General features: G+C 42.3%; 2 protein-coding genes across 2 annotated transcripts in view; one reads left to right on the forward strand and one right to left on the reverse strand.

Annotated features, from left to right (window-relative positions):
- Nucleotides 1-26,172, forward strand: part of RALGPS1 (Ral GEF with PH domain and SH3 binding motif 1) — a 364,308-nt gene that overhangs the window by 167,897 nt on the left and 170,239 nt on the right. Inside the window, exon 8 of the mRNA XM_023730758.1 lies at nucleotides 3,594-3,720. Within this exon, the coding sequence (XP_023586526.1) occupies nucleotides 3,594-3,720 (127 nt within the window). The remainder of the gene's footprint in view (nucleotides 1-3,593; nucleotides 3,721-26,172) is intronic.
- The window catches only part of ANGPTL2 (angiopoietin like 2), a 33,281-nt gene continuing 31,578 nt past the window's right edge, over nucleotides 24,470-26,172 (reverse strand). Inside the window, exon 5 of the mRNA XM_004375682.1 lies at nucleotides 24,470-24,975. Coding sequence (XP_004375739.1) covers nucleotides 24,776-24,975 — 200 coding nt within the window. The 3' untranslated portion in view covers nucleotides 24,470-24,775. The remainder of the gene's footprint in view (nucleotides 24,976-26,172) is intronic.

Here is a 26,172-nt window from a genome sequence, read left to right on the forward strand (position 1 = left end):
CAACATAAAGAAAACAAAAATCCTCACAACTGGACCAATAAATAACATCATGATAAACAGAGAAAAGATTGAAGTTGTCAAGGATTTCATTTTACTTGTATCCACAATCAATACCCATGGAAGCAGCAGTCAAGAAATCAAAAGACACATTGTATTGCAAAAGACCTGTTTAAAGTGTTGAAAAGCAAGGATGTCACCTTGAATTAAGGTGCTTCTGACCCGAGCCATCGTGTTTTCAGTCACCTCATGTGCATGTGAAAGTTGGATGATGAATAAGGAAGACCAGAGAAGAATTGACGCCTTTGAATTGTGGTGTTGGCGAAGAATATTGACTATGCCATGGACTGCCAAAAGAACGAACAAATCTGTCTTGGAAGAGGTACAACCAGAATGCTCCTTAGAAGCGAGGATGGCGAGACTTCGTCTCACATACTTTGGATGTGTTAACAGGAGGGATGAGTCCCTGGAGAAGGACGTCGTGCTTGGTAAAGTAGAGGGTCAACGAAAAAGAGGAAGACCCTCAACGAGGTGGATTGACGCAGTGGCTGCAACAATGGGCTGAAGCATAACAAGGATTATGATAATAGCAAAGGACTGAGCAGTGTTTAATTTGTTGTACATAGGGTCGCTATAAATAGGAATCCACTTGACAGCACCTAACAGCAACAACAACAACAAGCATTTGCCAGTTCAACTTTTTACAAGTGTACAACCTATTGACATCAGTTTGGTCGTTCTTAAAAGGTCTGCTGCTCATCTGTCATTCCAGAACCTCTGTTTACTACTCCTGGTTTGCATCCACTATTTCCTGTATCCCATGTCTTTCTGCTCCTAGTTTATTCCTTCATTTTACTGGACGAAATTCTTAATTAGTTTTTAGATGTTCTGAGTTTTTTCATGACTAAAATTATTTTTATTCTATTCTCTATACTTGATTGATGGTTTTGCTGGATTTAGAATTCTAAATTGAAAATCGACTTCCATCAGAATTGTGGAGGCATTTCTCCTTTGTCTTCTAGCATCTTAGGCATTGCTATTGAGAATTCTGATGCTGTTCTGAATCTCATTTATAGGCACAGAATGGAGCAGATGAGAGAAGTTATCCAGATCCAGCCCTTCTGAACGTGTGCAAGTGTGTGTAGGGGATAGGGGGTGGTAGGCAGTACATGGATAAGGCAAGATTAACAAAGGGAGCTGTAACTTGGAGGAGCCTGATTTTAAATTTAGGAAGAATGCAAATGTAGCCTTTGGTTGTCTCATTCTGCCTAAAGAACCCCCATGTGTTGGTTTGATGCCGGTCTGCAAGGGACATTCCCCAGGCTCTAATCTCATGTTGGCCTGGCCATATCTGTCCGGACACAGATGACAGGCTGATCACCTCTGTGTTACCATGGATAGAGGCATTTGACAGGCTGAACTGATAGACTGAACATGGTGAGGGACATGGGAAATCCCCCAGCTGAGCCCAGAGAACCAGTGACGCAAGCATTGGAGCCAGCATGGCTCAGCCATAGGGTATATGAGGAGGATGTCAGGATTTATTTGACTGCTGGATGAATATGGGCAATTGCCAAATAAGTCAGCAGGGTTCTAGGTTGTATTAATAAAGAAATGACCTCCTGAACTTGGGGCCTATTCACCTTTGCAGTGGGGCAGTTCACAACTAAGAGTAGCTGGTTATGATCTGGGTATATGTTATTCATTTGGCAAATTGATCATCTTTAACTGCTCATTTCAAATACCCCCTCTCTATATAGCTTTCCTAGACACTTCCATCTCCCATAATTAATTTACTATTTATCTAGGTTCTCAGTCTCTGTTCACTCATCATGTTATTATGGATGTCTCTCTGCTCTATCGAGTAGAGTTCCCCAAAGGGCTTGGACAGATCACTTACCATTTTGTTTATGAACCTGAAACAAAGGCACTAGTCCTGGCTCCGTCTGTCGTCTGTATCCCTGGGCTTTCTAAAGAGGAATTATTGTGTGTGAGGTAGTTTACAAACAGTAGTGGAAGATGTTGTTACTTCCTGTCCATTTGTTAATATAATGGGTAACAGCCTCAAATTGGTGAACCAGTTAAGCATTCATTGTCTCCAGCATCTGTGTACTATCCCCATCCTGATGTGTCCTGAATCGCTCAGTGGAAAAAGAAAAAGCTTGCTTTTTATTCTCCAACTTCTTCAGGCCCTGGGACCTTCCTTTCAGCATATTTTTCTGCCTCTCTTTCATAGAGTCTGTAAGCCATGGCTGCTCATATGCAGTGAGCTGCTGTACAACAATTAAAATGTCAGAGAAGAGGTTTCCTAACCTACTGAAGAACCCCAGGAAGGTTGCTTTAGTAGAAAAGGGGAAACTGGCCTGCCTCCCCAGCACTGAAGTTACTGTTCGCCTTCTCTCTGTTGCATGATGCGCTGTTGAACACTGGCGTGCCTCAGTCTGAATGACGTAGTTGGTCTCTTGGTCTAGGTCTTTGCACGGACCGTTGAGGTCTTAGTGCCAAACTTGGTCAAGGACACTCCAGACCTGGGCTCCCTCTCCATCTTCACTCCTGGGCTTAGCCATTGATCTCAACCCCTAGAAACCAGGCCCTGGCAGCTGGACTTGGAGGAGCTCCCAACATCAACCACATGCTGTGCCACATGCATCCCTCCCTCAGTGACCTTCTTCTTCCTTTCAAGCCTGGTCTCTCAGCCTACACTCCTTTTCTGAAAGCCATTTTATTCAAGGAGACTTGTTGCCATGTACTGGCACTGGGCCTTGTCCTAGGACATACAGAATCACCACAACATGGTTCCTTATCATCAGGTCTTGAAAAGCGGTTGAAGTGTCTACTTCTTCCCCTTCCCTAGTGAGCAGCTTTACAGACCAGAGATCTCAGTCACAAAATGATCTTGCTTCTCTAATCTCTGGGCTGTGGGTACATCCTGTATTTGCTTAACTGAGTCACCCTTTACGTGACTGCGTATAGAAAAGAGGTCGGCTTTTTTTAATTAAAATACCATCCCTGGTGTAAATATGACATAGCCATAGACTACAGGTAATCTGGAAGAGACATCCTAGATTGGAGAGAGGGCTGGCTATGTGCACAATATGCACATGTGAATCATGGCATTTCCTGAGTGCCTTCAGCAATGGAAAAGTTGTTGAGAGAGCAGGCAGCTGTGGATGGGGGGGAAGAGACCTAGTGTAGCTGTGAAATCACACTTGGATGACCTTGAGCTTTACTCTAAGCTTTTCGTTGTTGTAGAGTCTGTGCAACCACGGAGGTAGGTGCTATGCAGGGGATACTGGCATCATTTATAACAGTGGGATGGGTGTCTTCGGAGGATATATTCAAGTTTGAAATTCTATGAAAATGACAAAATTGAGGCCATGAAACTTTTCATCTTCGTATGAAATGGCCTTTTAAAGCCTTTAATTGTGCCTAGGATTTGGCACACTATAAACGTGCAATATAAGATGGTTCCTTTTAATCTTCATCCATAGTTATCCTTTTTCTTTAGCTTCTTCTGGTTTATTTCCCTTCCCTCTCATACTAGGTGAGATAACAAATGATATTAATTTTCTTACTCTGTATCTTCTTCTCTCCAGCTTTTGAATCGAAAAGACAAGACCACCTTTGAGAAATTGGACTACCTGATGTCTAAAGAAGATAATTACAAGCGGACTCGGGAATATATCCGAAGCCTGAAGATGGTTCCCAGTATTCCCTATCTAGGTAGGAGTCTGAAGTGGCTTATTATTTTTTGAGAAATCTGCTCAGTGTCAAATAAGATGTTTTTAATGTTTCTATTGAGAAGTTGCAAGGAAGCAGCATGGGCCATGGATGAAGAGGTGATTGGTTGGCTCCTTGGATTGGAACAGGTTGTTGATACTTGACAGAGCTGGGAACTGATGAGGTCTTTGAAACAAAAGACATTTCGTCTTTTATATAGGTGACCTGTGAATCCCAAGCCTCCAGGAGGGTCACATTTACAGTAACAAGACTCTTAATGACTCATCCACATTCTCCTGAATTGGAGAACCCAAGCCCAAACCCCTCTGTTCTGGTTCTCTGCATGTTTTAGTATACTTCATATGAATTGTAGAAACGAGATTATAATACTGATTGTTGATTTTTCTGAATAGAAATTAATGCATGTTCATTGTAAGAGATTAGAAAGAGAAGAAAATTAATATCATTTGTTATCCCACCTAGAGATAATCACTGTTTTGCTCCATATCCTTTCATTCATTTTAGTGCATATTAAAATATACATTCTTACTCTGTTGTAAACTTTGGAGTCCCTGGGTGGTGCAACTGGTTAAGCGCTGGACTACTAGCCAAAAGGTTAGTGGTTCAAACCCACCCAGAGGTTCCTCGGAAGACAGGCCTGGCGATGTACTTCTGAAAAGTCCAGCCTTGACGACCCTATGGAGCAGTTCTACTCTGCACATGTGGGGTCGCCACTCACTGGCAACTAACAACAAATTGTGAACATTTAATGTCATTATCTACAATTCTGTAGTATAACTCAAACCCATCAGATAGATTTGTCATAGTTGAATCTGTTCTGTAATATTGATCATTAAGTTGTTTCTAAGTTTTTGCTATTATAATGCTGCAATGAATATCCACGTTACAAACACTTTATATATATTTATGATTATTACTTTATGATAAATTCTTAGAAGTGTGATAACTTATTACTTATGCAAAATTATATGACTTTTGATGTATATTTTCAAAATGCTCTCCAGAGAGGTTGTGCCAACTTAACGCTTTCATCAGAAGGAGATGAGATTGCCTGTCTTCTCCCACTTACACAAATACTGAGCATTTTCGTGTTTTTTTTTTTTGCTCTCTCTCTTCTTTTAATCTCTGCCGATTTGATAGGTGAAAAATACTTCTTGTAGTTTGTGTTTCAGGGTTATGCTAATTTTATGAAAAAAATTTCTATCTTTTTATGACTAAAATAACTTACAATAGTTTTAATAGCAAGGGAAATTAAAGTTTCATAGAAGTGACCCCCTAATATTTTCAGGGATTCAGTGTATTTTTTTGGAGATGCATCTTCGACAGCTTTTAAAATTTCTTCCATGGGCATTATTTATTTAGATTTTCTAATATTTCAGAAGTCAATTTGGAAAATTTATTTTTTAGCGGAAAATTATCCATTTGATTCAGGTTTTTGAAGTTATTAGCATAGAGGTTTTTTTTTCTTGTTTGAGTTTTGACCTTAGAGTTGTATGTAGTATTCACCTATGTGTATATCATTATATTCGCTTTTGTATTCCTAATATTTTGCATTTTTGTTTTCTCTTTCCTTTTTTATTTGCCTTGCCAGAGGTTTGTCTGTTGACCTTTTCAAGTAATTGGGTTTTGGATTTGTTTACACTGTTTTTCTAATTTGCTGTATTTCATCAATTTTATGATGTACTCCCCCCCCCCCCGCCCGCCTCCCTCCCATATTTTAACATTTCTGAAATTGGGATGAATCTTTTAACTGACGATAAGAAAGCATTGAGACGTTGATTGGCAGCAGTTTTTCTTAGTGAGACATAAAATAATGGTGCATCTTACAGTAGATGATGTCTTAAATTTGAATTTCTGTTTTTGTCTTTCATAATTACTTTGTCCTGTTTATCTTTCGTTCTCTTGTTATTTCTGTTAACTACTTAAGTTGAATTAATGGTTCATTTGTATATATAGCATCCTTTCCACTTTAGTATAGAAAACAGTTAAGGTTATAAAATTTTCTCTAATTGTTACTTTTTTGGGCCTTGCATGTTTTAACATAGTAGTGTTCTCAGTGATACTCTTTAAATACTCTGTAATTATGGATTCAGTTTTTCTTTTATTCAAGTATTATTTAAGGTAGTGGTTTTTTTTAATTTTTAAGGACTTAGGTTTTTTGAGGTTTTATTTAACAGCTTTATTGAGAGAGATGATTTGTGTACCATGCATTTCATCCATTTAAAGTGTATAACTCAGTGATTTTTAGTATGTTCACAGTATTGTGCAGCCATCACCCCAAAAACAAACCCCATACCCATTAGCAGTCACTGCCCATTTCTCTCGAACCATTACCCTCCTTCACCCCCGCCCAGCTGTAGGCAACCACTGATTACTTTCTGTTTCCATAGATTTGCCTATTCTGGACATATATGGTCTTTTGTGACTGGCTTCACTTAGCGTCGTGTTTTTAAGGGTTCATTCATGTTGTAGCATACATCAGTACTTCATTCCTTCGTATTTCCTAATTAGATTCCATTGTATGGATGTATCACATGTTATTTGTTCATTCATCAGTTGATGGACACTTGAGTTGTTTCCACTTTTTGGTTATTATGAATAATGCCACTGTGAAGAGCTTGGATTTTTAAAAATAGTCTTCCCTCTAGTTTTTTCACATTGGTTTAGAATATGTGACATAAATGCTTTCTAGAAATGCAAGGGGAGGGGACTCTGCACATATTTCTGTCCTTGAGAAACTAAGTTGTCAAAAATTAATATTTTGAATATTATAATAATGTAATTGTAAGAGTAATTTGAGATATTATAACTTCTTTTCTAGGATTCATTAAACATTTACAGAAATTGATCATATATTAATCCAGAAGACAAATCTCAAGTATTTTAAAAAACCTAGACATTTATGACATTTGTAAGTTCATTATGAAGTGTCCCATACAAAATGGTCTTGGTTTTATTTGCTTTTCTTTCTTTTTATAATATTAATTCTACAACTTCAGGTTTATTTTTTATTTGCATTTGTTTGATGAATCTTTGACTATATTTTAACTTTTAATATTTTTAAGTTGCTTTTTTTAGGTATGATTCTTGTACACAGCATTTAGTTGGAATTTGCTTTTGAACCCAATCTGAGATCTTGCCTGTTAATAGGACCAAACCAAAAACCAAACTCATTGCCATCGAGTCGATTCTGTCTCATAGCAACCCCATAGGACAGAGTAAAACTGCCCCATAGCGTTTCCAAGGAGCGGCTGGTGAATTCTAACTGCTGTACTTTTGGTTAGCAGCCTAATTCTTAAGCACTGCGCCACCAGCAGCCCATTAAGAGGACGGTATAACCCTTTTACATTTGTTAATTAACTGATTTGCTTAGTGTTATCCCATATTATTGAATTGAGTATCACTCTATGCTTTTCTTTTTTTTCTTATGCTTTCTTATCATTTCCTTATTCTCTTCTTATGACTAGCTGTAAACTGCAGTGTCTACTTGGTGCCTGTCAAACCCCCATCTGAGAGCTACAGATAGAGGGAATGTTGATATGCAGTGCTCCACATTGCTTGAGGCTAATCAGTGGAGGGATGAGATTGATGTTATTACAGTAAGGACTAGCGTACTCCACTCCCCGCTTCTGGTTCAGCTAACAGTGGTGCTCCACCGTTGTTAAGGATAGCCTCTACTCTCTAACAGTAATGATTATGAGAGCTGTCACTTATTGTCTGCTTTCTCTGTACCTGGCACTTTGCTAAGTGTTGTAATGCATCATCTCATTGAATGGTCACAATAGCCCAGTGAGTAAGCAGGACTGAGAGGTTGCCTGGGGTCACATAACTGGAAAATGACAGAGCCAGGACTTGGCCCAAATGGTCTAGTTACAAGCCCTAAGCCTTCTTTTCTTTCTCTAAAAAAAGTTTATTTTATGCTAGTAAATATATATAGCAAAATATTTACCATTTCAACCATTTCTATGTGTACAGTTCAGTGACATTAATTACATTCATTATGTTGTGCAACCATCACCACTGTCCATTTCCAATTTGTTTCATTATCCTTAACAGAAACTCAGTACCCCTTAAGCAAAACCTCCCTCATTTCCTCCTACCACCTATCCCTGGTAATCACCAATAAAATTTTATCTCTATGCATTTGTCTATTCTAGATACTTCATGTAAGTGGGATTATTCAGTATTTGCCTCTTAGGGGACAAACTGACCATTATCATGTCCCCTTCCTGACCCGTGTTTCTTGTCCTCAGATCAAGCATATGCACCTCAGATCTCTCCCATAGGATGAGTCCCCTCCTCAGGACACTGACCATAGGCCCCTCGCTATGATGTCACTATGATGACTCTCCTCAGGCGATAGGACAAATCCACATTTGCAGTGTGCACGCAGCCTCAGGTTCTTGCCCTTCAGAGTTTCTGGACAGATGTAGCCCTCCTTGTCTCTGACAGCCCCATCTTAGCTGCCTGTTTCTGGCAGGTGCTTTCTGACAGGCTCTGTCTAGACATCCATTCTCTGGCATGGCCCTTCTGCTTCTGACTCTAAGTAAGACCAGCTTAACAACTGCCGTGTTCCTGTCCCTTCATTCTTGCAATTATTTCCCTCTCTCCTTAAGCCAGTTGGATTGCATTTCTGATACTTGTATTAGAATGACTCCTGACATATATAGGTCAGCGGGAAAGGATGAGGAGGTGACTTCTGTGTGCTTTCTGCTCTCAGGATAGTGTATAAGGGTTCAGTCTGGGGCCATCACAGTTTGCATTCAAAAGAATGAAGTGAGGCCCCATTCTAAGGCTCAGTGGAGCTGTTTGTCTTGATGTCAGCTAAGGGTCCTACTTACACATCTGATTGCCATGGACAGAACCTGCCCAAATACAGTGGTGGTTTCAATGCTAGATTTCTCTTGAAAACCCAACCTGTCTTGAGAAGGATCTGTTTATCTGAAGAGAAGAGAAATAGTTACATAATTGCTGGAAAGTACAATCTAGGAAAAAATGTTTGAAACTTGATCATTTCTTTTTCCCTGGCAAAGTTCTCACTGTAGGTCTTTCTCCCTCCTAGGGGTGGGGAGAGTGGTTCTCTGGGAGAAAGTTTAGGTCTGGAGCCCTGGTGGCACAGTAATTAAGAGCTCACCTGCTAACCAAAAGGTCAGCAGTTTGAATCCACCAGCTGCTCCTAGGAAACCCTATGGGGCAGTAGATCTACTCTATCCTATAGGGTTGCTATGAGTCGGAATCGACCTGATGGCAGCAAGTTTTTGGTTCTGGTATTTCAAATGCTTGTTTCCACTGCCTGAGACCTTGAATGCTGCTTCAGTGCTTTTTGCTTCTAATATCAAATATAGGTTTTATTTTTATAATGATTCTTTTAAATCTCCGTGGAATGTTCTGTGTTAATTGACTTCCTGGGACTATTAACGTGTGTCTCTTACTTCATGTAAATTCACCCTCACATAGTACTAGCAGTTGTTACTTACCATGTGGGGATGTATTCCAACTCCTTTTGCTGCAAATTTTAGAGCCAGTTGGCTGCACTTTGGTGTACTGAGTTCATCGTGAAACGTAATTTAAAAAACACTGAGGGAAAAACTTGCTACATTTAAAAAAAAGACTCCGTTGTATCAAAAAGTTTCTTCCAAATTACTTCAAAGTGTGAAAATAATGAAGAGAAATAGGTCAGTTATTTTCAGCTTAATTTTATCTGATGGCAGCTCCTTGAAACTACCCAGTTCAGATTGAAATGAAAACAAAAGCAGACAAAGAACTGTGAAGAATAGTTTACACCACGTATTTCTAAATAGCTTTCTTGATTTAGGGTTTTTTTTTTTTTTACCTATTATTTTCTCCAGGAAATAACTAAATAAAATTTGGAATGTGGTGGATTTTAAAATGTCTAGAGCTGATTCTAAAAGTAACCTTAGTCAGTGTGGAAAAATTGTGATCTTTCAGGGTATGAAAATTAGGTATTCTGACAGTTCTAAATCTTAGGAGAACATTCTTAATAAAATTTACCAAGACCTCTGGTAGGTGAAGTAAATTTCTAGAATCTAAGCTGTTCCTTCAAATAATCAAACACTTCTGTTTTTTTAAAGTAAGGCTTTATTTTCAAGTACACTCTGAAATTTAAAATAAAGCAAGTGTTTTTTTTTTTTTTTTTTTTAAAGAATACAGGCTGAGTTGCACATCTGTATTTTTTTTTTAGTATAAAATAAATAGGTCTGAACTATTAGAAATTAAAAAGGACTTTGAAAAAGCATCAGTCACTCAAGTGTGTTTACTCGGGTGCCACCCGCACCCCCCACCCCAAGCCCCCAAAACAACAAGGTGAGTCTGAGGGCAGCATGAGCCAGGGCCGTCTACACGTGGGTGTATTCTCACTGTCAGTTATTAAATGTTCAGTAAGCGCTTTGTTAGGTTAGGTGATGGATTACTCAGGCACCATCTCTGGTCTTATGGGGCTCACAGACTAGTACTGATCACTGGCAGTGAAAAAGAAGTAAAAAGTGAGCTGAGCATTATGAAGGGAAAAGCAAGGTATTATAGGAGCAAACATAGGGAAACCCAGTCCAGTCTGTGGGTACCAGGAAGGGTTTTCTGGAGGGAAATGGAGCCTTAAAGGATGAATAAGAGTCAGCTGAGTGAAGAGGAAGGAACCCTGTGGCACAGTGGTTAAATGCTCGGCTGCTAACCAAAAGGTCAGCGGTTTGAACCCACCAGCTGCACTGCGGGAGAAAGATGTGGCAGTCTGCCTCTGTAAAGATTACAGCCTTGGAAACCCTATGGGGCAGTTCTGTCCTATAGGGTTGCTATGAGTCAGAATTGACTGGACAGCAGTGAGCTTGGTTTGGTTTGGTTTGGTTTGGGTGAAGAGGAAGGTGGAGGAAGTGAGTATCCCAGACAAAGACAGAGACTTGTGCAAGAATCCTGAAGTGGGGAAAAACATGTTTTTTGGAAATACTGAGCGGAAAGTAGAGAATGAGAGGGAAGGTGCGTGAGAAGCAGCTGGACTAGAAGGGAGTGGCAAGATCGCTTAGGTCCAAACTGGGACTTGAGAGCTAAGGCTCTGACCCAACCTAAGAGCAAAAGGGAAGTAAGAAGGGTTTTAAGCAAGGGTATGACTGGATTGGAGTTGTGTTTAACAGATGTCATCTTGGCTGCAGCATGGTGAGTGGCTTAGAAGAGGTCAGGCTGAGTAGTGTTGGGAAGAACAGTTAGGGGATCATGCAGAAACTCGTGGTGAATCACTGTGTGTCATGGATCAAATTATGTCCCCCCCCCAAAAAAAAAAGTCAACTTGTTTACGCCAGGATTCCCAGTATTGTGTGGTTGTCCTCCATTTTGTGATTGTAATTTTATGTTAAAGAGGATTAGGGTGAGATTGTAACACCCTTACTAAGGTCACATCCCTGATCCAACATAAAGGGAGTTTCCCTAGGGTGTGGCCTGTACCACCTTTTATCTTACAGAGATAAAAGGAAAGGGAAGTAAGCAGAATGGGGGAACCTCATACCAAGAAAGCAGTGCCGGGAGCAAGAGCAAAGTGTGTCCTTTGGGCACAGGGTCCCTGAGCAGAGAAGTTCCTAGTCAGGGGGACAGGGGATGATTGATGAGAAGGCTGACAGAGAGACAAAGCCTTCCCCTGGAGCTGATGCCCTGAATTTGGACTTTTAGCCTACCTTACTGTGAGGAAATAAACTTCTCTTTGTTAAAGTCATCACTTGTGGTATTTCTGTTATAGCAGCACTAGATAGATGACTGAGACACTGTATTTCAGAAACTGCTAAAAGGTGAGGGAATGTTCTTTAAAAAAACTGTATTTTAGAGCAAAGCCTTGGAAAGACTTAAAATGGTTGTCATTGAGCATCTCCCTGATACCTTGGAGATGCATGGCATTTCCCTGTACTATGGCTTTGAGAATCAATGTGAGCAGGAGGGCTAAGAGATAGATGCCGGCAGAACTTCTGCTTCCCAAGACATGGGTCAGAGTGGTTTTAAAACACTTTGGTAGGAGCTGCCACCTAGGACCAAAGTCAGTGGCTCCCAGGTGAGCATTAGCAACAGTGTTATCCTGTGATGACCCTAACCCCTAAGTTTGTCAGTATTAAGGATAATCCTTTCTTTTAATTGTTGTTGTTTCTTGCCGTGGAGTCTGTTCCGAGGTGTGGCGACCCCATGTATACAGAGTAGAACTGCTCCATATGGTTTTCAAGGCTGTGACCTTTCAGAAGCAGATCACCAGGCCTGTCTTCCGAGGGCCTTTGGATAGGTTCGAACCACCAGCCTTTTGGCTAATAGTCAAACACTTAACCGTTTGCACCATCCAGGGAAAATTCCATTCCATGTGATTTCAGGAAATCCAGTTTGTTTTTTTTCCCAGTTCTCCACCCCAAGTGTTTCCAAGGATCCCCAAGGAACATTCATTTGTTCCACAGATCCATTCTAGTTGTTGGTTAGTGCCTCAGCTGGCTGCCTGGCCCCAAACCTCTGATTCCTCCCTCCAGTCATCTGCCTGTCCCAGCTGACCTCTCCAGATGGACCCATGTGGAGCCAGGCTACTCCTTCCTTAGTTGGGGAGGCACAGCTTAGGAATGTATCAGTGATGGCAGGGCCACGAAGAAAAACTTAAACTAGATTCTGATATCCCTGCTCCCAGAGCCCATTGGCCATGCCGCTTGCTCCTCTCTGCTCTGATGGCTACATGCTACAGGGACCGACCTGCCCCTTCCCTCCCTCAGCCCTGGAGAGCCTTTGAGCAAGTTTCCCCTGCTCCAAATCCAGACATCCAAACCTCCCTGGGCCCAGCAAACAGGGAAAAAGCTTCTCTCTCACCCTAGTCCCAAACATGCTTCTCAATCAAAAGAATAATCCCAAACATTACAACCCCATCCAAAATGAAGGAAACTTTTTTCATTATTTTGTGGAATACTTAGCTATGCATTAAGGAGCCCTGGTGATGCAGTGGTTAAAGTGCTTGGCTGCTAACTGAAAGGTCGGCAGTTCGAACCCACCAGCCACTCCACGGGAGAAAGATGTGGCTGTCTGCTTTTGTAAAGGTTTACAGCCTTGGAAACCCTATGGGGCAGTTCTACCCCGTCCTATAGGGTCACTATGAGTCAGAATCGACTCAACAGCAGTGGATTGGATTTGGTTTAGGTAGCTATACATTATTTCAAATCTCCTTTCCAGAAGAGAATTTTGCCTTTACTTTTGGAATCTCAGGATTTGTTACTTTAAAATTCACATTTCTCTGGGAGTTCATAGTCTTGTTCAGTTATTACAAGAAGCCAGTGGATGTTGTTAAAATCCCCATTTTATGAATGAAGAAACCACAAGTTGACTTATGACTTACCAACGTCATATACCAGGGGGATACCAAGTTTAACTTAAGATCTCATGCTCATGGCTGAGGTTCCAACCAGCCTTAACTTATGTGTCCTCTGTTTAAATATCTGTCTCCATGGAGACAAACAGTGTAGGAGAAAAACATGTAGGGGTCAAGAAAGGAGCACTTGGTGGAAAATTTTGCTTCTTGCATGCTTTGCTGCTCAGAGCTGGAGTGTCTTGCCCTATTTGTCTCTTCTGGGGCACAGGGAAGACCTGCAGTTAGCTTTTCTCTGGATTGAGAAGTTTTGTCTGGCCCCCCAAAAGACGGTAAGAGCACAAGCCCATTTTGTGCAAGAAAAGTATTTTTTTCATAGCAGGAATCTGTTTGCATGTTAGGATGACTGTTCCTCTGTGACTTCCTTTTGTCTTTAGAGTTCTAATTAGGAGCTAATTAATAATAATTACAACTCACATGTGTTCTGTTACCATGTGATAGGCACTGTACTGAGCACTTTATATGCATTATTTCATTTAATCCTTCCAACACTCCTTCTCTGAGGGAGGCACCATTTTTTAACTTATTTTACAGCTGTAGAAAGCTGAGCAAGATTCACATTAAAGGTCACACACTAGTAAGTGGTGACACCATCATTCAAACCCAGGTTTAACTGACCCCAGAGCTACAAGTGCTAGCCTCTGAATATGCCATATGTCCCTCTAACAGGTTTTTATCCTGTGGGTCAGCTGACCCTAAAGAAGAAAGGGTTAGGAGTGGAGTAAGAACTTTTGAGTTCCTCCATTCTCAGGACTAACACGGGGCCATTGGGACATTTTCTTGCACCATTTCAGAGAGAAGGAATTAGGACAACAATGGCCCTGAGAATCTGGTACATAGCCTTGAAGATGGCCCCTAATGATTCCCACCCCTAGTATTCATGGCTTATGTAATTCCTTCTGCTTGAGTGTGGGCAGGACATACTGACTTGTTACTAACAAAGAGAATACAAAAGAAATTATGAGATGTCATTTCCAAGATTAGATTATAAAAAGACTGTGGCATTTTGGGTTGGGTGCTTGTTGTCTCTCACTCTCTTGGATCACTTGTCTTGGGGGAATCCAGTTGTCATATTCTATGGCAGTCCTACATGGTAGGGGACAGAGACCTGTCGACAACCATGTAAGTGAGCTTGGAAGCAGATTCTATCTAAGTTGAGCCTTCAGATGAGACCACAGCTCCAGCCAACAGCTTGACTATGGTCTCACTGAGAAACCTGGAGCCAGAGACACCCAGCTAAGGCATACTCAAGTTTGTAATCCACAGAAACTACAAAATAATAAATGTTGCTGTAAGCTGTTGAAGTTTTGGGGTAATTTGTCGCACAGTAATGGATAACTAATACAGTTCACAACCTTTATCACTACTTCACACTTACTACTTTGTGGTCCAGTCTGTATTAGGGTAAAACCAACTGTGAAACTCAACACACAAAAGACTGTAAGATTGATCTCTAGGTCAGCAGGAAGTGCTGGGTCCCTCTTAGAAGCTAATTCTGAGGGGAAGGAATCCTATAGGATAGAGTAGATGGTTGCAGCTTTGAAAGGTGATGAATCCTTGCAGTTTTGTGAGACAAAAGGGCCTGGGAACAAGCTGACTAGGGTCTGAGAAGCCCTTGGAAAGGCTGCAGTTCCATAATGAGTATACATTGGGCTCTGGAATGTAGTGTGTCCAGGCCTTCAAAGGTCCAAGAATGCCTACATAGGGAAAATGCAGAAATCTCTATTTTATGTGACCACCCAAGAAGGCTGTGCTCAGGAGGGGCATTCAGCACCCACTCATTCTTCTAAAAACTTTTTTAAATTACAGAAGTAACACATTGCTTGTAAAAACGATTCACACTAAAAAAGAAATATATAAAAGTAAAAAAGTGAAAATCCCCCTCTTCCTCTGCTATTCCCCAGAGGCAACCACAGTTAACAGTTGATACATATCTGTCCAGATATTTTTATCTACATACACAAATATATGTGCATGTGGGTATGTGTATATATCATATTGGACTTTTTAACCCAGTTAGGGACATTTTATACATATCGTTTCGCACCTTTTTTTTTCCATTTAAAGTGTCATAGATTTTATTCAATAGAACTTCATTTTTTCCAATGGCTCTGTGGTACCCTGTTGCCTGAATGTGTGCTGATTAGTTTAGCCACGCCCCAACTGATGAACACTTAGGCTGTTTCTACTTTTTCCCTTTTGTAGTTAGTGCAGTGGGAACATCCTTATACATGTACCTTCACTCACCTGTGAGAGTATTTCTGAAACATAGTTGCTAGAAGTAGAATTCCCAAAAGCCTATTTCCAACTTTATTTTTGACAGCCACTGCTAGAATGCCCTCTGTAAAGGTTGCAGTTACTCTTCCACCAACAGACTGTCAGGGTGCCTGCTTTCTCCACTCTCATCAACACTAGATATTACCAACCAGTTTTTATTTATGCTAAACTGATAGGTGAGAAGTGGTATCTTGTTTTAATATGCATTTCTCTACCCATTAATTTTTGTGCTCTTGCCAAAAAAGCTGATTTTCTATTTTAAACAAATGCTTCCTGGGCTCTCCTGGGCCTTGGAATAGGTAGCCAGGCCTTAATGCCTCCCACCAAACTGCTCAGCTCCTCTTTCCCCCAATCTGCTTCCTGAATATATGTCCTTAATCCTTCTCCCTGTGTCCCAGGCACAATCCTGAGCTGCTCTGAGAGATGAGGAAAGGCTACCTGGATGTTGGGTTCCTGTGGAGAGGAGGCTGACCTAAATCAATGTCCGGGCACACACATGTGGGGCTTGGTCAGCTTTCCAGGCTCTGAGGAGACTATATGGTGCTTCTAATCCTTGCCCTCTTTAACTAGGGCATGGACCTCTGTCATCACGTGGCTTCAGATGGGAATTCTAACTCCATTCCCTCTACGTTAGTTACTCTTCTAGGCTCTGGGCCACTCCCAGCTCTGCTAAGGGTCAGGGGATATGGGGCCTGTCCACCTTTACCCAAAGAGCCCTCTCCTCCTTTTGTGAGATATCGTCAGCTTCAGGAGGATACCCATGGTGCAGAGAGCATGGTGCAGCAAGGCACTCCTTGATCAGCCCGCAGAGCCAGCTCTGTCATGGCCATCAGGGGTCAGGGGATGGTATAGCCAGATGGCCTGCCTACTCAGGAGGTGGTGCATGTGGAACTGCTTTGGGAAGTCTGCACAGGTGGGAGGAATAGTCTGTGTCTGGGTGCCCACATGTGGGCTGCACTGGTCAAGGATGTCTCAGATCAGGAGAGACAAGGGTTCTTGAATGTCTCTATGATGGTTGGTACCAAGGCATTGTGTCCATAAGGTGGGATTCCAGACTAGGGCTGGTTCAGGACCTGGCTCTGGGCTCTGAGAGAGACTACTGTAAGTTGGCCCAAGCATGAAGGCTTGGAGATGGAAAATGAGCCACCACTACAGGGACTTGGTTGCCAGATAATACATTCCAGGGCTTGGACCACGTAGAATTGGTGCACATAGTGATAGCCAGACAGCCACAAGCAGGATATTCTGAGGGCCAAAGGGTAAGGCTGAGTCTACAGGTTGTAGGACAAGTAACTGTCTCTACCTTTGGGAAGAAGAGAAAGGGGCAGGGCCTAGAACTTTAGACCTGGGAAAAAGTTGGAACCCCCAAAAAGCTATGAAGTATTCTCCATCACTGCCCCTTGTTATTCTGTGGTCACTGCTCTGTGATAAATTGAGCAAACAGCCTTGAATTGGCCTCCTGACATAACCGCTTCCTGTGGGCAGGAGACTCCATACCACCTTGATTCTCAGTGTGTTACTGAGTGATGATGGGGTAAAATAGGAGGCTTAGTGGTTTTGTTTCATCATGGGTATAGCAGTTAATGCTGTAGTGGCAGGAGTTCAGGAATCAGACAGACCTGAGTTCAAATTCTGAGTGTCCCAAGCTGCATGTTCTCAGGCAAGTCACATCTCTGTGCCTCAGTTTTCTATTATTTCAAAGGGAGCGTAACTATAGAACCCACCACGTATGGTTGTTGTGAGAACTTAGAGACATATGTGAAGTTTTTAACATGGTGCCTGGCATATGGGAAGTGCCCCATGGGTGGTAGATGGTATTAGTATTATCTAGAGCAAAATATAGCCAGGAAGAATGAGTCAGAGCTCCAGGCCCCAGCAGTGGAGACCTTGTGCCTCTTGTATCCAGAGAAGCTATTGAGAAACTCAGTGTACCCAGAAAGAGGCCCATCTGGATACAGCCAGGTGTCATGTTTAGTGGCCCAACTGGGCCTGGAAGGGTTGGATATGCTTTTTGGGTTAGGATAAGGGTCAGCAGGGGAGGGGATGGGGAATAGGACCCAATCTAATGAGTAATAAGACAGAATCTATCTAGCTGGCAGAGTATGGTCCCTGAGAAGATAGGGACCAACAACAGTTGGACTGTAGTCCAGAAACTTTTTGGATATAGACCCTGCCTGTGACCCCTCTTTCTTTTGAAACATGGAAACTCCACCCCCCAACCCCACCCCCGCTTTTTCCACAAAGTTGTAACCTAGCCACCTATGCCACTCAGCTTTGCTCTAAAGCCGTAGCTGGTAGGATTGGGGTAGACACTGGCCCACACTGGTTGGAGCCTCTGTCCAAGGAGTTGTAAATGAAACGTAGAGATGCTTGTAAATCTTTCCTGGCACTTGGACCAGGAGGACATGTAAGCTCAGGAACTGTGGACCACTGCGTGTCTGGAGAAGCAGAGAGAACAATCTGTGGATGGATGCACAGTGAGAAACAGAGACAATGCCCCTTCAGGAAAGGAAAAAGGGAGAGGAAAGGAAATGGGAGAAAAGCTGAGAAAGTCGCTGTCTTGCTTCTTGATGGCTTTCCAGACATTTTCTGGTTCCTGGCTCTCATGAGGCCCAGCTGCATCCCTGCCCATGGACTCTAGGACATACCTTGTGTCCTTATGTAGCCAGCTTATTAAATGAACTAGACTCAGTCAGGTGTAAGAAGAAACCAACTTCAATTTTTCCCCAGTGTCCTTTCAAGTCTGCTCAATGGGCTAGTTATTTTCCTAATCAAGACTGAAAACTTAGAAGGTCTATTAGTCTTTCTGTTGTTAGGAATTAAAAAGCCCAGTCCATTCTGACAATCCAGACTAGTCCATTGTGGTAATCAAAAGAAGTCTACACTCATCCATTTAAAGCCTATAAACTTGGAAGCCTGGCGTCAGGGAAGGCACATGGTCAGCTTCTTCACTAGATCCTGGCCAGTCTGACTCCCTTCCCCACTTGTCCACTGAGATTTCTGGCCCTTGGGTTTGGAACAGGGAAGAGGGAGAAGTAGGGGTAGTAGGCCAGTCTTATGTGGCTGGTTCAGTCATAATCCAGAACTTGCGCCCTGTGGGTGTGTCAGATGTCGAAAACACATACACTGTCTCTTTCCCTCTTTGCTGCTGCTTTAGAATTTCCCTTCCTGGCATCTGCAACTCAGCTGCCTTGATGGCATAATGCTTATTCTCCAGCTACCCACTTGTGACTCCTTTTCCCATTACTACCCCTGCCCCCACCATCAGTGGGTGTGCCATTTGCTTCCAGTGCAGTCCCATTTCTCACTGCTCTTCTGCTACCAGCCGTAGACTAGAGAACTTCAGGTATAAAACTCAGTCAGTAGTGCTGATGCTCGTCATGCCAAGCTCTTAGAATAACCCCTTTAAGTCCCTCTCACTTGATTTAGGGGGAGTGGGAACACCCATCCTCCCTAACGTGGTGATAGGAGCATATATTGTAGGGACAATTAATCCCCCCACCCAGTCTCTCTTTTCCACTTCTTACACAGGCCGCAGATGGGCAATTAATTAATGCCATAGACCCAATTTGAGGCCATCCCTTTTGCGTGGATGGTCTTGTACCTTGCTGTAGAATGTGGGATACTTGGCAGCTATTAGTTTGTCCTTAGGCTTCAGAGTCTCAGGTAAAACTGAGGCATAAAGAGTCTGTTTTTAATACCTCGCTACACTTAAAATGCCCCTCCTTTTTTTTAAGTCACTTATCTGGGTTTGTCTTACTATAACCACAGAGTCTTGAGAAAGACTGTTTGAAACAGATGGTGTGGTCTTGGGAGATCCGGGAGGACCACTTGAGTTCCCAAGAGCCCCTGTGGGTTATGAGCATCATAGGCTCCCGTTACCATTGCTTTCAGTAATTTTAAGGTTTGTCTTTCAGTTTTGCTCAAATTGGCAAGATTTTGGGAAGACGTCTTCTTCATTGTTACCTGCTTGGAGAACATCATGGTCTTCCTGCCATGCTTCCCACACAAGCCCATTAGGTGGGTTCCCTCCAGTGACTAGTTGTTGGCTAAAACTGGAACATGGAGGTTTGGCTGAGACAAGAGAAATGTCAACTTTACTGACTTTTTTCTGGGTCTGCAGATGCACCCACCATGAAGGCTGTATATAACAGTAGGACTCCTAACTATATAGGTCTTAAGAGGCCACAGGCTGAGATGGGAAGAGGAGAAGGAATGTTGGGCTGGATCGGTCATATCCCAGCGTGCTGATTGGCCATGGTTGCTGGTAGGTAGAGTTACTCACTAGGCATCAGAGCTTGGTGCACTTGAGCATAACTCCCTGTTCTCCCTAGTCTCTTCTTTGATGTGGCTGGTTTGATAAATTTACCCCCCTCTTCCATTTTATTCCAAGGAGAGTGGTCCCCATACCTCTGTCAGGCTTATTCCTTATTTTCCTTCCATGGAGCCAAGGTGTGGCTTGACCAAAACTCAGGTTTGGGGTTTGAGGTGGGGAGAAACAGCTGGTGTCATGGTCTACTGTCATTTGGATCCTAACTAGTTTAGGAGAAGTGTTGTCCCACATTGTCCAGCATGGCTTGCCAGAGCTCTCTGCTTTGGGGTTTGAACCCAAGACTAGTGACCAGTAAGGTTGTACCTTGTTTTCCTTTGCCATTGTTCCCTACTTCCCACCCACTCCACTCTAGATGTGTGGGGAGAGGTGTCTATTGTCTGAGCCAAGGTTGAAGTGTTCCCAATAAATAGCATCTGGCTTCCACTGTGACCCCAACAACTGACCAGGGGGTTGCGAGAAGGAAATTGAGAGTTCTTACTTAGTGTTTAACGCTTAACACCCAGGAACTTCTGGATTAAGTGCCGCCATGGCATTTTTAGCAGCAGTCTGTGAGCCTCGTTTTCTCCTTTTCTGTAAAGTGAAAATAATCATCCCTCCTTCAGTAGGGCTGCTGTTAGGGTTTCATAAGAAAATGTAAGTCCATTTCTAGATGCATAGTAGCCTTCAATAAACATTAGTCTTTTCTTGCCCACAGCTTTACTAGAAAGAGCTCTTGTATGTAAGTATTGCTTAGTCATTAAGAAGAGGAATTGTTGTCTCCAAGGGTATACATGCATTTAAAATTTTGATATGCACATTACCAAATTGAAAAATATTAAATCAGTTTATACTTCCACCGATAGTGCATGATAGTACATATTTCTCCATTCCCTTGTCAACATGAAGATTGGCATTTTCTTCATCCTTGCTAATCTGATAGACAACACATGATAGTTCATCCTTGATTTAATACATCTCTCTGGTTATTACTGAGATTGAACATCTTTTCTTGTTTACTGGCCATTCCCAAATCTTCTGATGTGTTCATGTACTTTGCCAATTTTTTAAATTAATATTTTATTTTTGGTGAAAATACACGCAGCAAAACCTGTTCCCATTCAACAGTTTCTAGACAAAATGATCAGTGACATTGGTTACAGTCTTCACATTGTGACAACATTCTCATTATTTCTGTTCTAGTTGTTTCACTCCCATTGACTTAAACTCCCTGCTGTCCAACCTTCTCGTCTGTGCTTTAAAGCAGCTGTTGTCCATTTGGTCTTATATAGATAAAACTTTTTTAAAAGTACGCAGTACTCAAGGGTGACTACTTTATGAGCTAAACTGTTAGTTTAAAGGTGACTTCAGGGGATATTTTCAATTCAGGGTTTGAAGAGCAACTCAGGGCAATAGTCTCAGGGACTCCTCCAGCCTTAATAGTTCCAGTAAGTCTGGATTCTTTAAGAATTTAAAGATCTAGTCCAGATTTTTCTCCCTTTCTATCGGGATCCATCTATTGTGTCCCTGATAAGAATGTTCGATAGTGGTAGCTGGACATCATCTAGTTCTTCTGGTCTCAAGGTAGAAGAGGCAGCGGTTCATGGAGACAATTAGTCCTGTAGTCTGGTTCCTTCTCTTGTTCTTGGGTTTCCTTCTTTCTTTCTTGTTCCAGACAAATAGAGGCCAATAGTTGCATTTTAGAGGCTGTTCTTAAGCTTTTAAGATCCCAGACACTAATCACCATACTGGGAGGTAGAACATAAACTTTAAGAACTATATATTATGCTAATTGATTGGATTGTCCCACAAGACCATGACCCTAAGCCTTCGAACCAGGGGAACTAATTTCATGAGGTGACTGGTTGTTTTTCGTTGTTGTTATTGTTACCAAATTATATATAACCTAACATTCGCCAATTCATCCTTTTTTCTTATTGTATAGCTTACTGACATCAATTACATTAGTCAAGCTGTGCAAACTTCACCCACATTCAGTGCCACCGTTCCCATCACCGTAAACAAAATGTGACTACTACCTAGGGAATACTTCCCCCCTCCCCTACGCCCTTTCACCTTTGGTAACCACCAATGAATATTAATCTCTGTTTATTTACCTGTTATTTTCATTTAATAAAAGTGAGAACATACAATATAGTATTTGTCTTTTGTGATTGACTTAATTTTGGTCAACATAATGTCCTCAGGTTTATCCGCATTGCAAGATGTTTTGGGAACTCATTTTTCTTAATGGCTAAGTAGTATTCCATTGTATGTATGTACCACATTTTGCTTATCCATTCATCTGTTGATGGGCAGTTAGGTTGTTTCCATCTTTTTGCTATTGTGAATAGTGCTGCAGTGAACATAGGTGTGCATGTGTCTGTTCGTGTCACTTCTCATAGATCCCTAGGGTATATATCTAGGAATGGAATTGCTTGGTCATATGGTAGTTCTATTTCTAATTTTTTGAGGACTCACTAGACTGTTTTCTACAGTGGCTGTACCATTTTGCATTCCCACCAGCAATAGATGAAAGTTCTAATTTCCCCACATCCTGTCTAACATTTGTTATTTTCCATTTTTTTTTTATTTTAGCCATCCTAGTCGAAGTAGCCAAGTTTTCTATCACAGTATTTGCATCTTCTTAATTTAAAAAGTTTTCGGAATAGCATGAATATTAATGCTGTATTTGCCATCTGTGTTGCAAATATTTTTCTCTAGTTTGATATTTGCCTTTCAATCTTGGTTATGTTTTATTTTGTTTTTTTTTTTGGATGGCAGAAAATTTGGGATTTTCTTCAGTCACATCCTTTAGTCTTTTCCTTATGGTTTTGGGGTTGCCCGTTATGCCTAGAAATGTGTCCAAACCACAGATTTGTTTTACAGAAAGATAGTTATGGTGGTTAGTGCAGTTATGTTGGTTAGTGTGGACATTGGATTGGAATGAGTGGGATGGAAGTACAGAGCACCTGTTGGAAGCCTGCTGTAGTACTTGAGGGGACAGGATATGAAGGCATACACAAAGGCAGAGACGAGGACCTAGAATGGAAGGATGGCTTGGCCTTGGTGAGGAGAAGGAAGAAGTCCTTGTTTTTGACCTGAGGAATTGAGTAGATGGTGCCTTTTGGTAACATGGGAAGTTCAGGAGAAGGACCAGACCCGGAAGAGTGTTTCAGGCATTGCCTGCATTGCCTGTAAGGTGTTTCCAGGACATCCAGTAGAGATGTTGAAGACACAGCTGGGTATAGGATATGGAACTCCAGAGAGCCATATCAGCCTATGTTACCATCATGGGACTCCTGAGGGCGTAGGTGGAAATGAAAGATAGAGAAAATGTGATTTAAAGGATTTTGGTGGGTGTCCCAGGAGCTGTATCTCTTCCTCGTTTTACTTAAAGAGGTCCTGATATAGGATGCCCCAGGAAGGCATTCTAAAACAATAATGCACAGTGTAGATATATCCACTTAGCACTGATGGCTTTTATTGCAGATTTGTGTCATTACAAAGATAATCTGGGAATATATTAAAAAAAAAAAAACCTCCCTTTTATATATACAAAACATGCTACATGGTACACTTTTTGAGAAATGCTGAGGTAATAGGCACACACCCAGACATGGACAGTACCAAATCGTCCAACATCTCGCACACCCGACCCATGTGCCCACTGGGGAGGGTCTCACCTTCTTGACTCATCCCCTTGCTCCTGCTTTACAACAGTTCCGGTAGTGCTGAGTCTGATACTTCATGACTGACAGGACTCAGAAAGCCACCACACTGTAGGGTACCAACTGAGCGGTCTGTGTGGCCCCTGATCAGTAACTCATGAGAAGTGGCCAGTTCTCATTTTTTGTGGCACCTGTTTTCCAGGTAGTATAGTTTGGGGATGAAATGCTGATTTTCAAGTCAGCCTGAGAGCACAGGACCTTTGGCCTGTAGCTGTTTGGGGGTCCCAGTGATCAGATGATGACTTCTCGTAAACTGAATACTTCCTGGGCAAGGTAGGTTATTATTTCTGTGAAGGTTAAAATGACATGTAGGCTAAAGTGTGAATGGAAAATACAGAACTGTGAATACATTATCTATATGGCCAGTGGTTAGCTTTTGAACCTGGCCTTCCCTTTCCTGACTAGACACCTGGAGCCCAGACTGTTTCCTACTCACAGGCTAAGGAATCTTACCAGGAAGAAAGGACATTGCGACAGAAGAGGTAAGTAATGGGTGTAGGCAAGAAGTAGAAGGGAGCAGAAAAGGTGATTTGAAATAGAGTGGTTGGGAACTGATACACAGTAGGTACTGAATGAATGGCTGTTGGATGAATGGATAAGTGGGTGGATGGATGGATTAAAAAGTCCTGAAAATGGAGAAAAGTTGATTTTGATATTTGATTAGGTACCCTAAGGGGCACCGTCATGTGGAACCCCTATATAAAAGAATAGCAATGTAGACATTCCTAAAAGAAGCCAGGTGTACAGATACCAAGGATTATTCTTTGAATTGAGCTACAGTTTGTGATCTACTCTTAGACTCAAGTAATACAATGTGGATGAAATGTTTTTCTCCTAAAAGCAAAGCTCTTGGTAACAACTCTGACATTTGAGAATTGAATTTGTGTATATAATTTGGATATATATGGCAAATCTGTATATGTATCTAGATATATTATGTGATATATATCTAAATGCATATAATTTAGGTATGTGTCTACTTATGTGTATACACATAAGTGCACAGGATAGGTTCATACACACGTATATATATTATGAAGGTATTTTGCAATTGTGTTTTTATTGTGGCGGAGGGGACTGTGTTTAAAGAAAAACTTGTCTGCAGTCCTGTTCTGCCCTGGAAATTTGAGGGGCTGTCTGGTGTGAAGAAAAGTAGTAGGGATAGAGAGTACTGTATCATTTCATTCCATTATCTGCCTCAGTGACTTTGGAAAACAGAATCCAGTCCCAGTCCTCCCAGCCCCAAGATAAACTAGCAAGGAGTTGTTCTTTGTGCTGGGGCCACTGTGGCCGGGATGGGCTCCTGGCAATGGCCACGAGAGGTCAGGAGGAGGAGCTGGCTTAGTGGAAGGTGTTGGGGTTGGGCCGGATCATCATCACCACTTTTTTGAGCGAGTAGGAGCCTCCTCGGAACTCAGCCCAGTAGACTCCATCCTGGTAGCGGCTCCGGTAATGGCCCCCACGGTACCAGACCCCATTGAGGTTGGAGTGGGCACAGGCATTGTACCACCAGCCTCCCTTCTGGTAGTGGGCGCAATTTCCTGCAGAAGAGAAGGGAGTGAGCAGCTCTGTGGGAGGAGGCAGTTCTACCCATGTTCATTGTTTGCTCAGGGAGTACAGCAGGACCCTTTCTAGGAGGCATTTGGAGCAAGAATGCTTGAGGGGTAGGCTAGTCCTGGAGAGTGACTCGCTCAGACCTGCCTTTGAGTCTCCGCTTTGCAACTAATTAGCTGTGTCATCTTGGGCAAGTGACTTAACCTCTCCGAACCACTGTATTCTCATCAGTGAAATGAGGATAAAAATAACACCTACTGCCTAGGTCTGCTGTGAGAACTAAACAAGGGTGCATATTTAAGTGCGTAGCCTAGCTCATGGTGCCTAGGAAGCGCCTCAGGAGGACTCCATACCACAGGTTTTAATAGAAAATGTAAATGACCTGAGGTGTGTTTGGGAGAGGGAAAAGGTTCTTGGAAACTTTCAAGAGGTGAAACTGTTGGATTAAGAGTCTTTGTAGAATGACAAAGGAAGTGTTTAAGATGAAACGCTCCGCTATCCTCCCCAGCCTGTATTCTATTCAAATAATCTTTTTTTTTTAATTTCAAAAAAGAAAGATATTTCCATGAAACTCTTGGCACTATCCTATCATGCTGACTTTTGCTGCCAAGGACAAGTAGTTCAGAACAACAGTAAAAAGTTGTGGGCAAGGTGCAAGCAGGCATGTAGGGGCATTGCACTTCACAGGAAGGAGAGGAGCCACTGTCAGCATGGGCTGCTCTCAGTTAAGGGTGGGGAGCCCCCAGTCTGCTTACTAGGCCTAGGGAGGGAACTTCTTACCCAGGGGAAGGGCTGCCCTGATCAGGTTTGTCAGTTGGAGGGCCCAGTGGGAAATTGGCCTGATGGGAGTGAGTGACCCTGCTGGTGTCCCTGCTCTGACCGAGGGCCTTGGGATGAGGTGAGGAGGGAGCAGGCAGGCTGAGGCAGAAAGCCAGAAGGGAAACTCAGGCCCAGGCACCAAGCATCCCCGTTTTTCCCAGAACCTTTCTGGGACTCCTTTTGGGCCACAACTTGAAGCCATGAGGACCAATGGCAATGTTAGAGTTGGAGAGCAGGGAGAGCCTTCAGCATGCCACAGCCAGCCAGTAGAAGCCCCTTCCAAGCTTGTAGGGCACTGTGAGGTGACCTCTGCCCACACGCCTCCAGGGACAAGGAACTCACTTCCTCACCATCCACTGGTTTTT

Source organism: Trichechus manatus, unplaced genomic scaffold, assembly GCF_000243295.1.
Source record: "Trichechus manatus latirostris isolate Lorelei unplaced genomic scaffold, TriManLat1.0 scaffold00038, whole genome shotgun sequence".
NCBI lineage: Eukaryota > Metazoa > Chordata > Mammalia > Sirenia > Trichechidae > Trichechus > Trichechus manatus.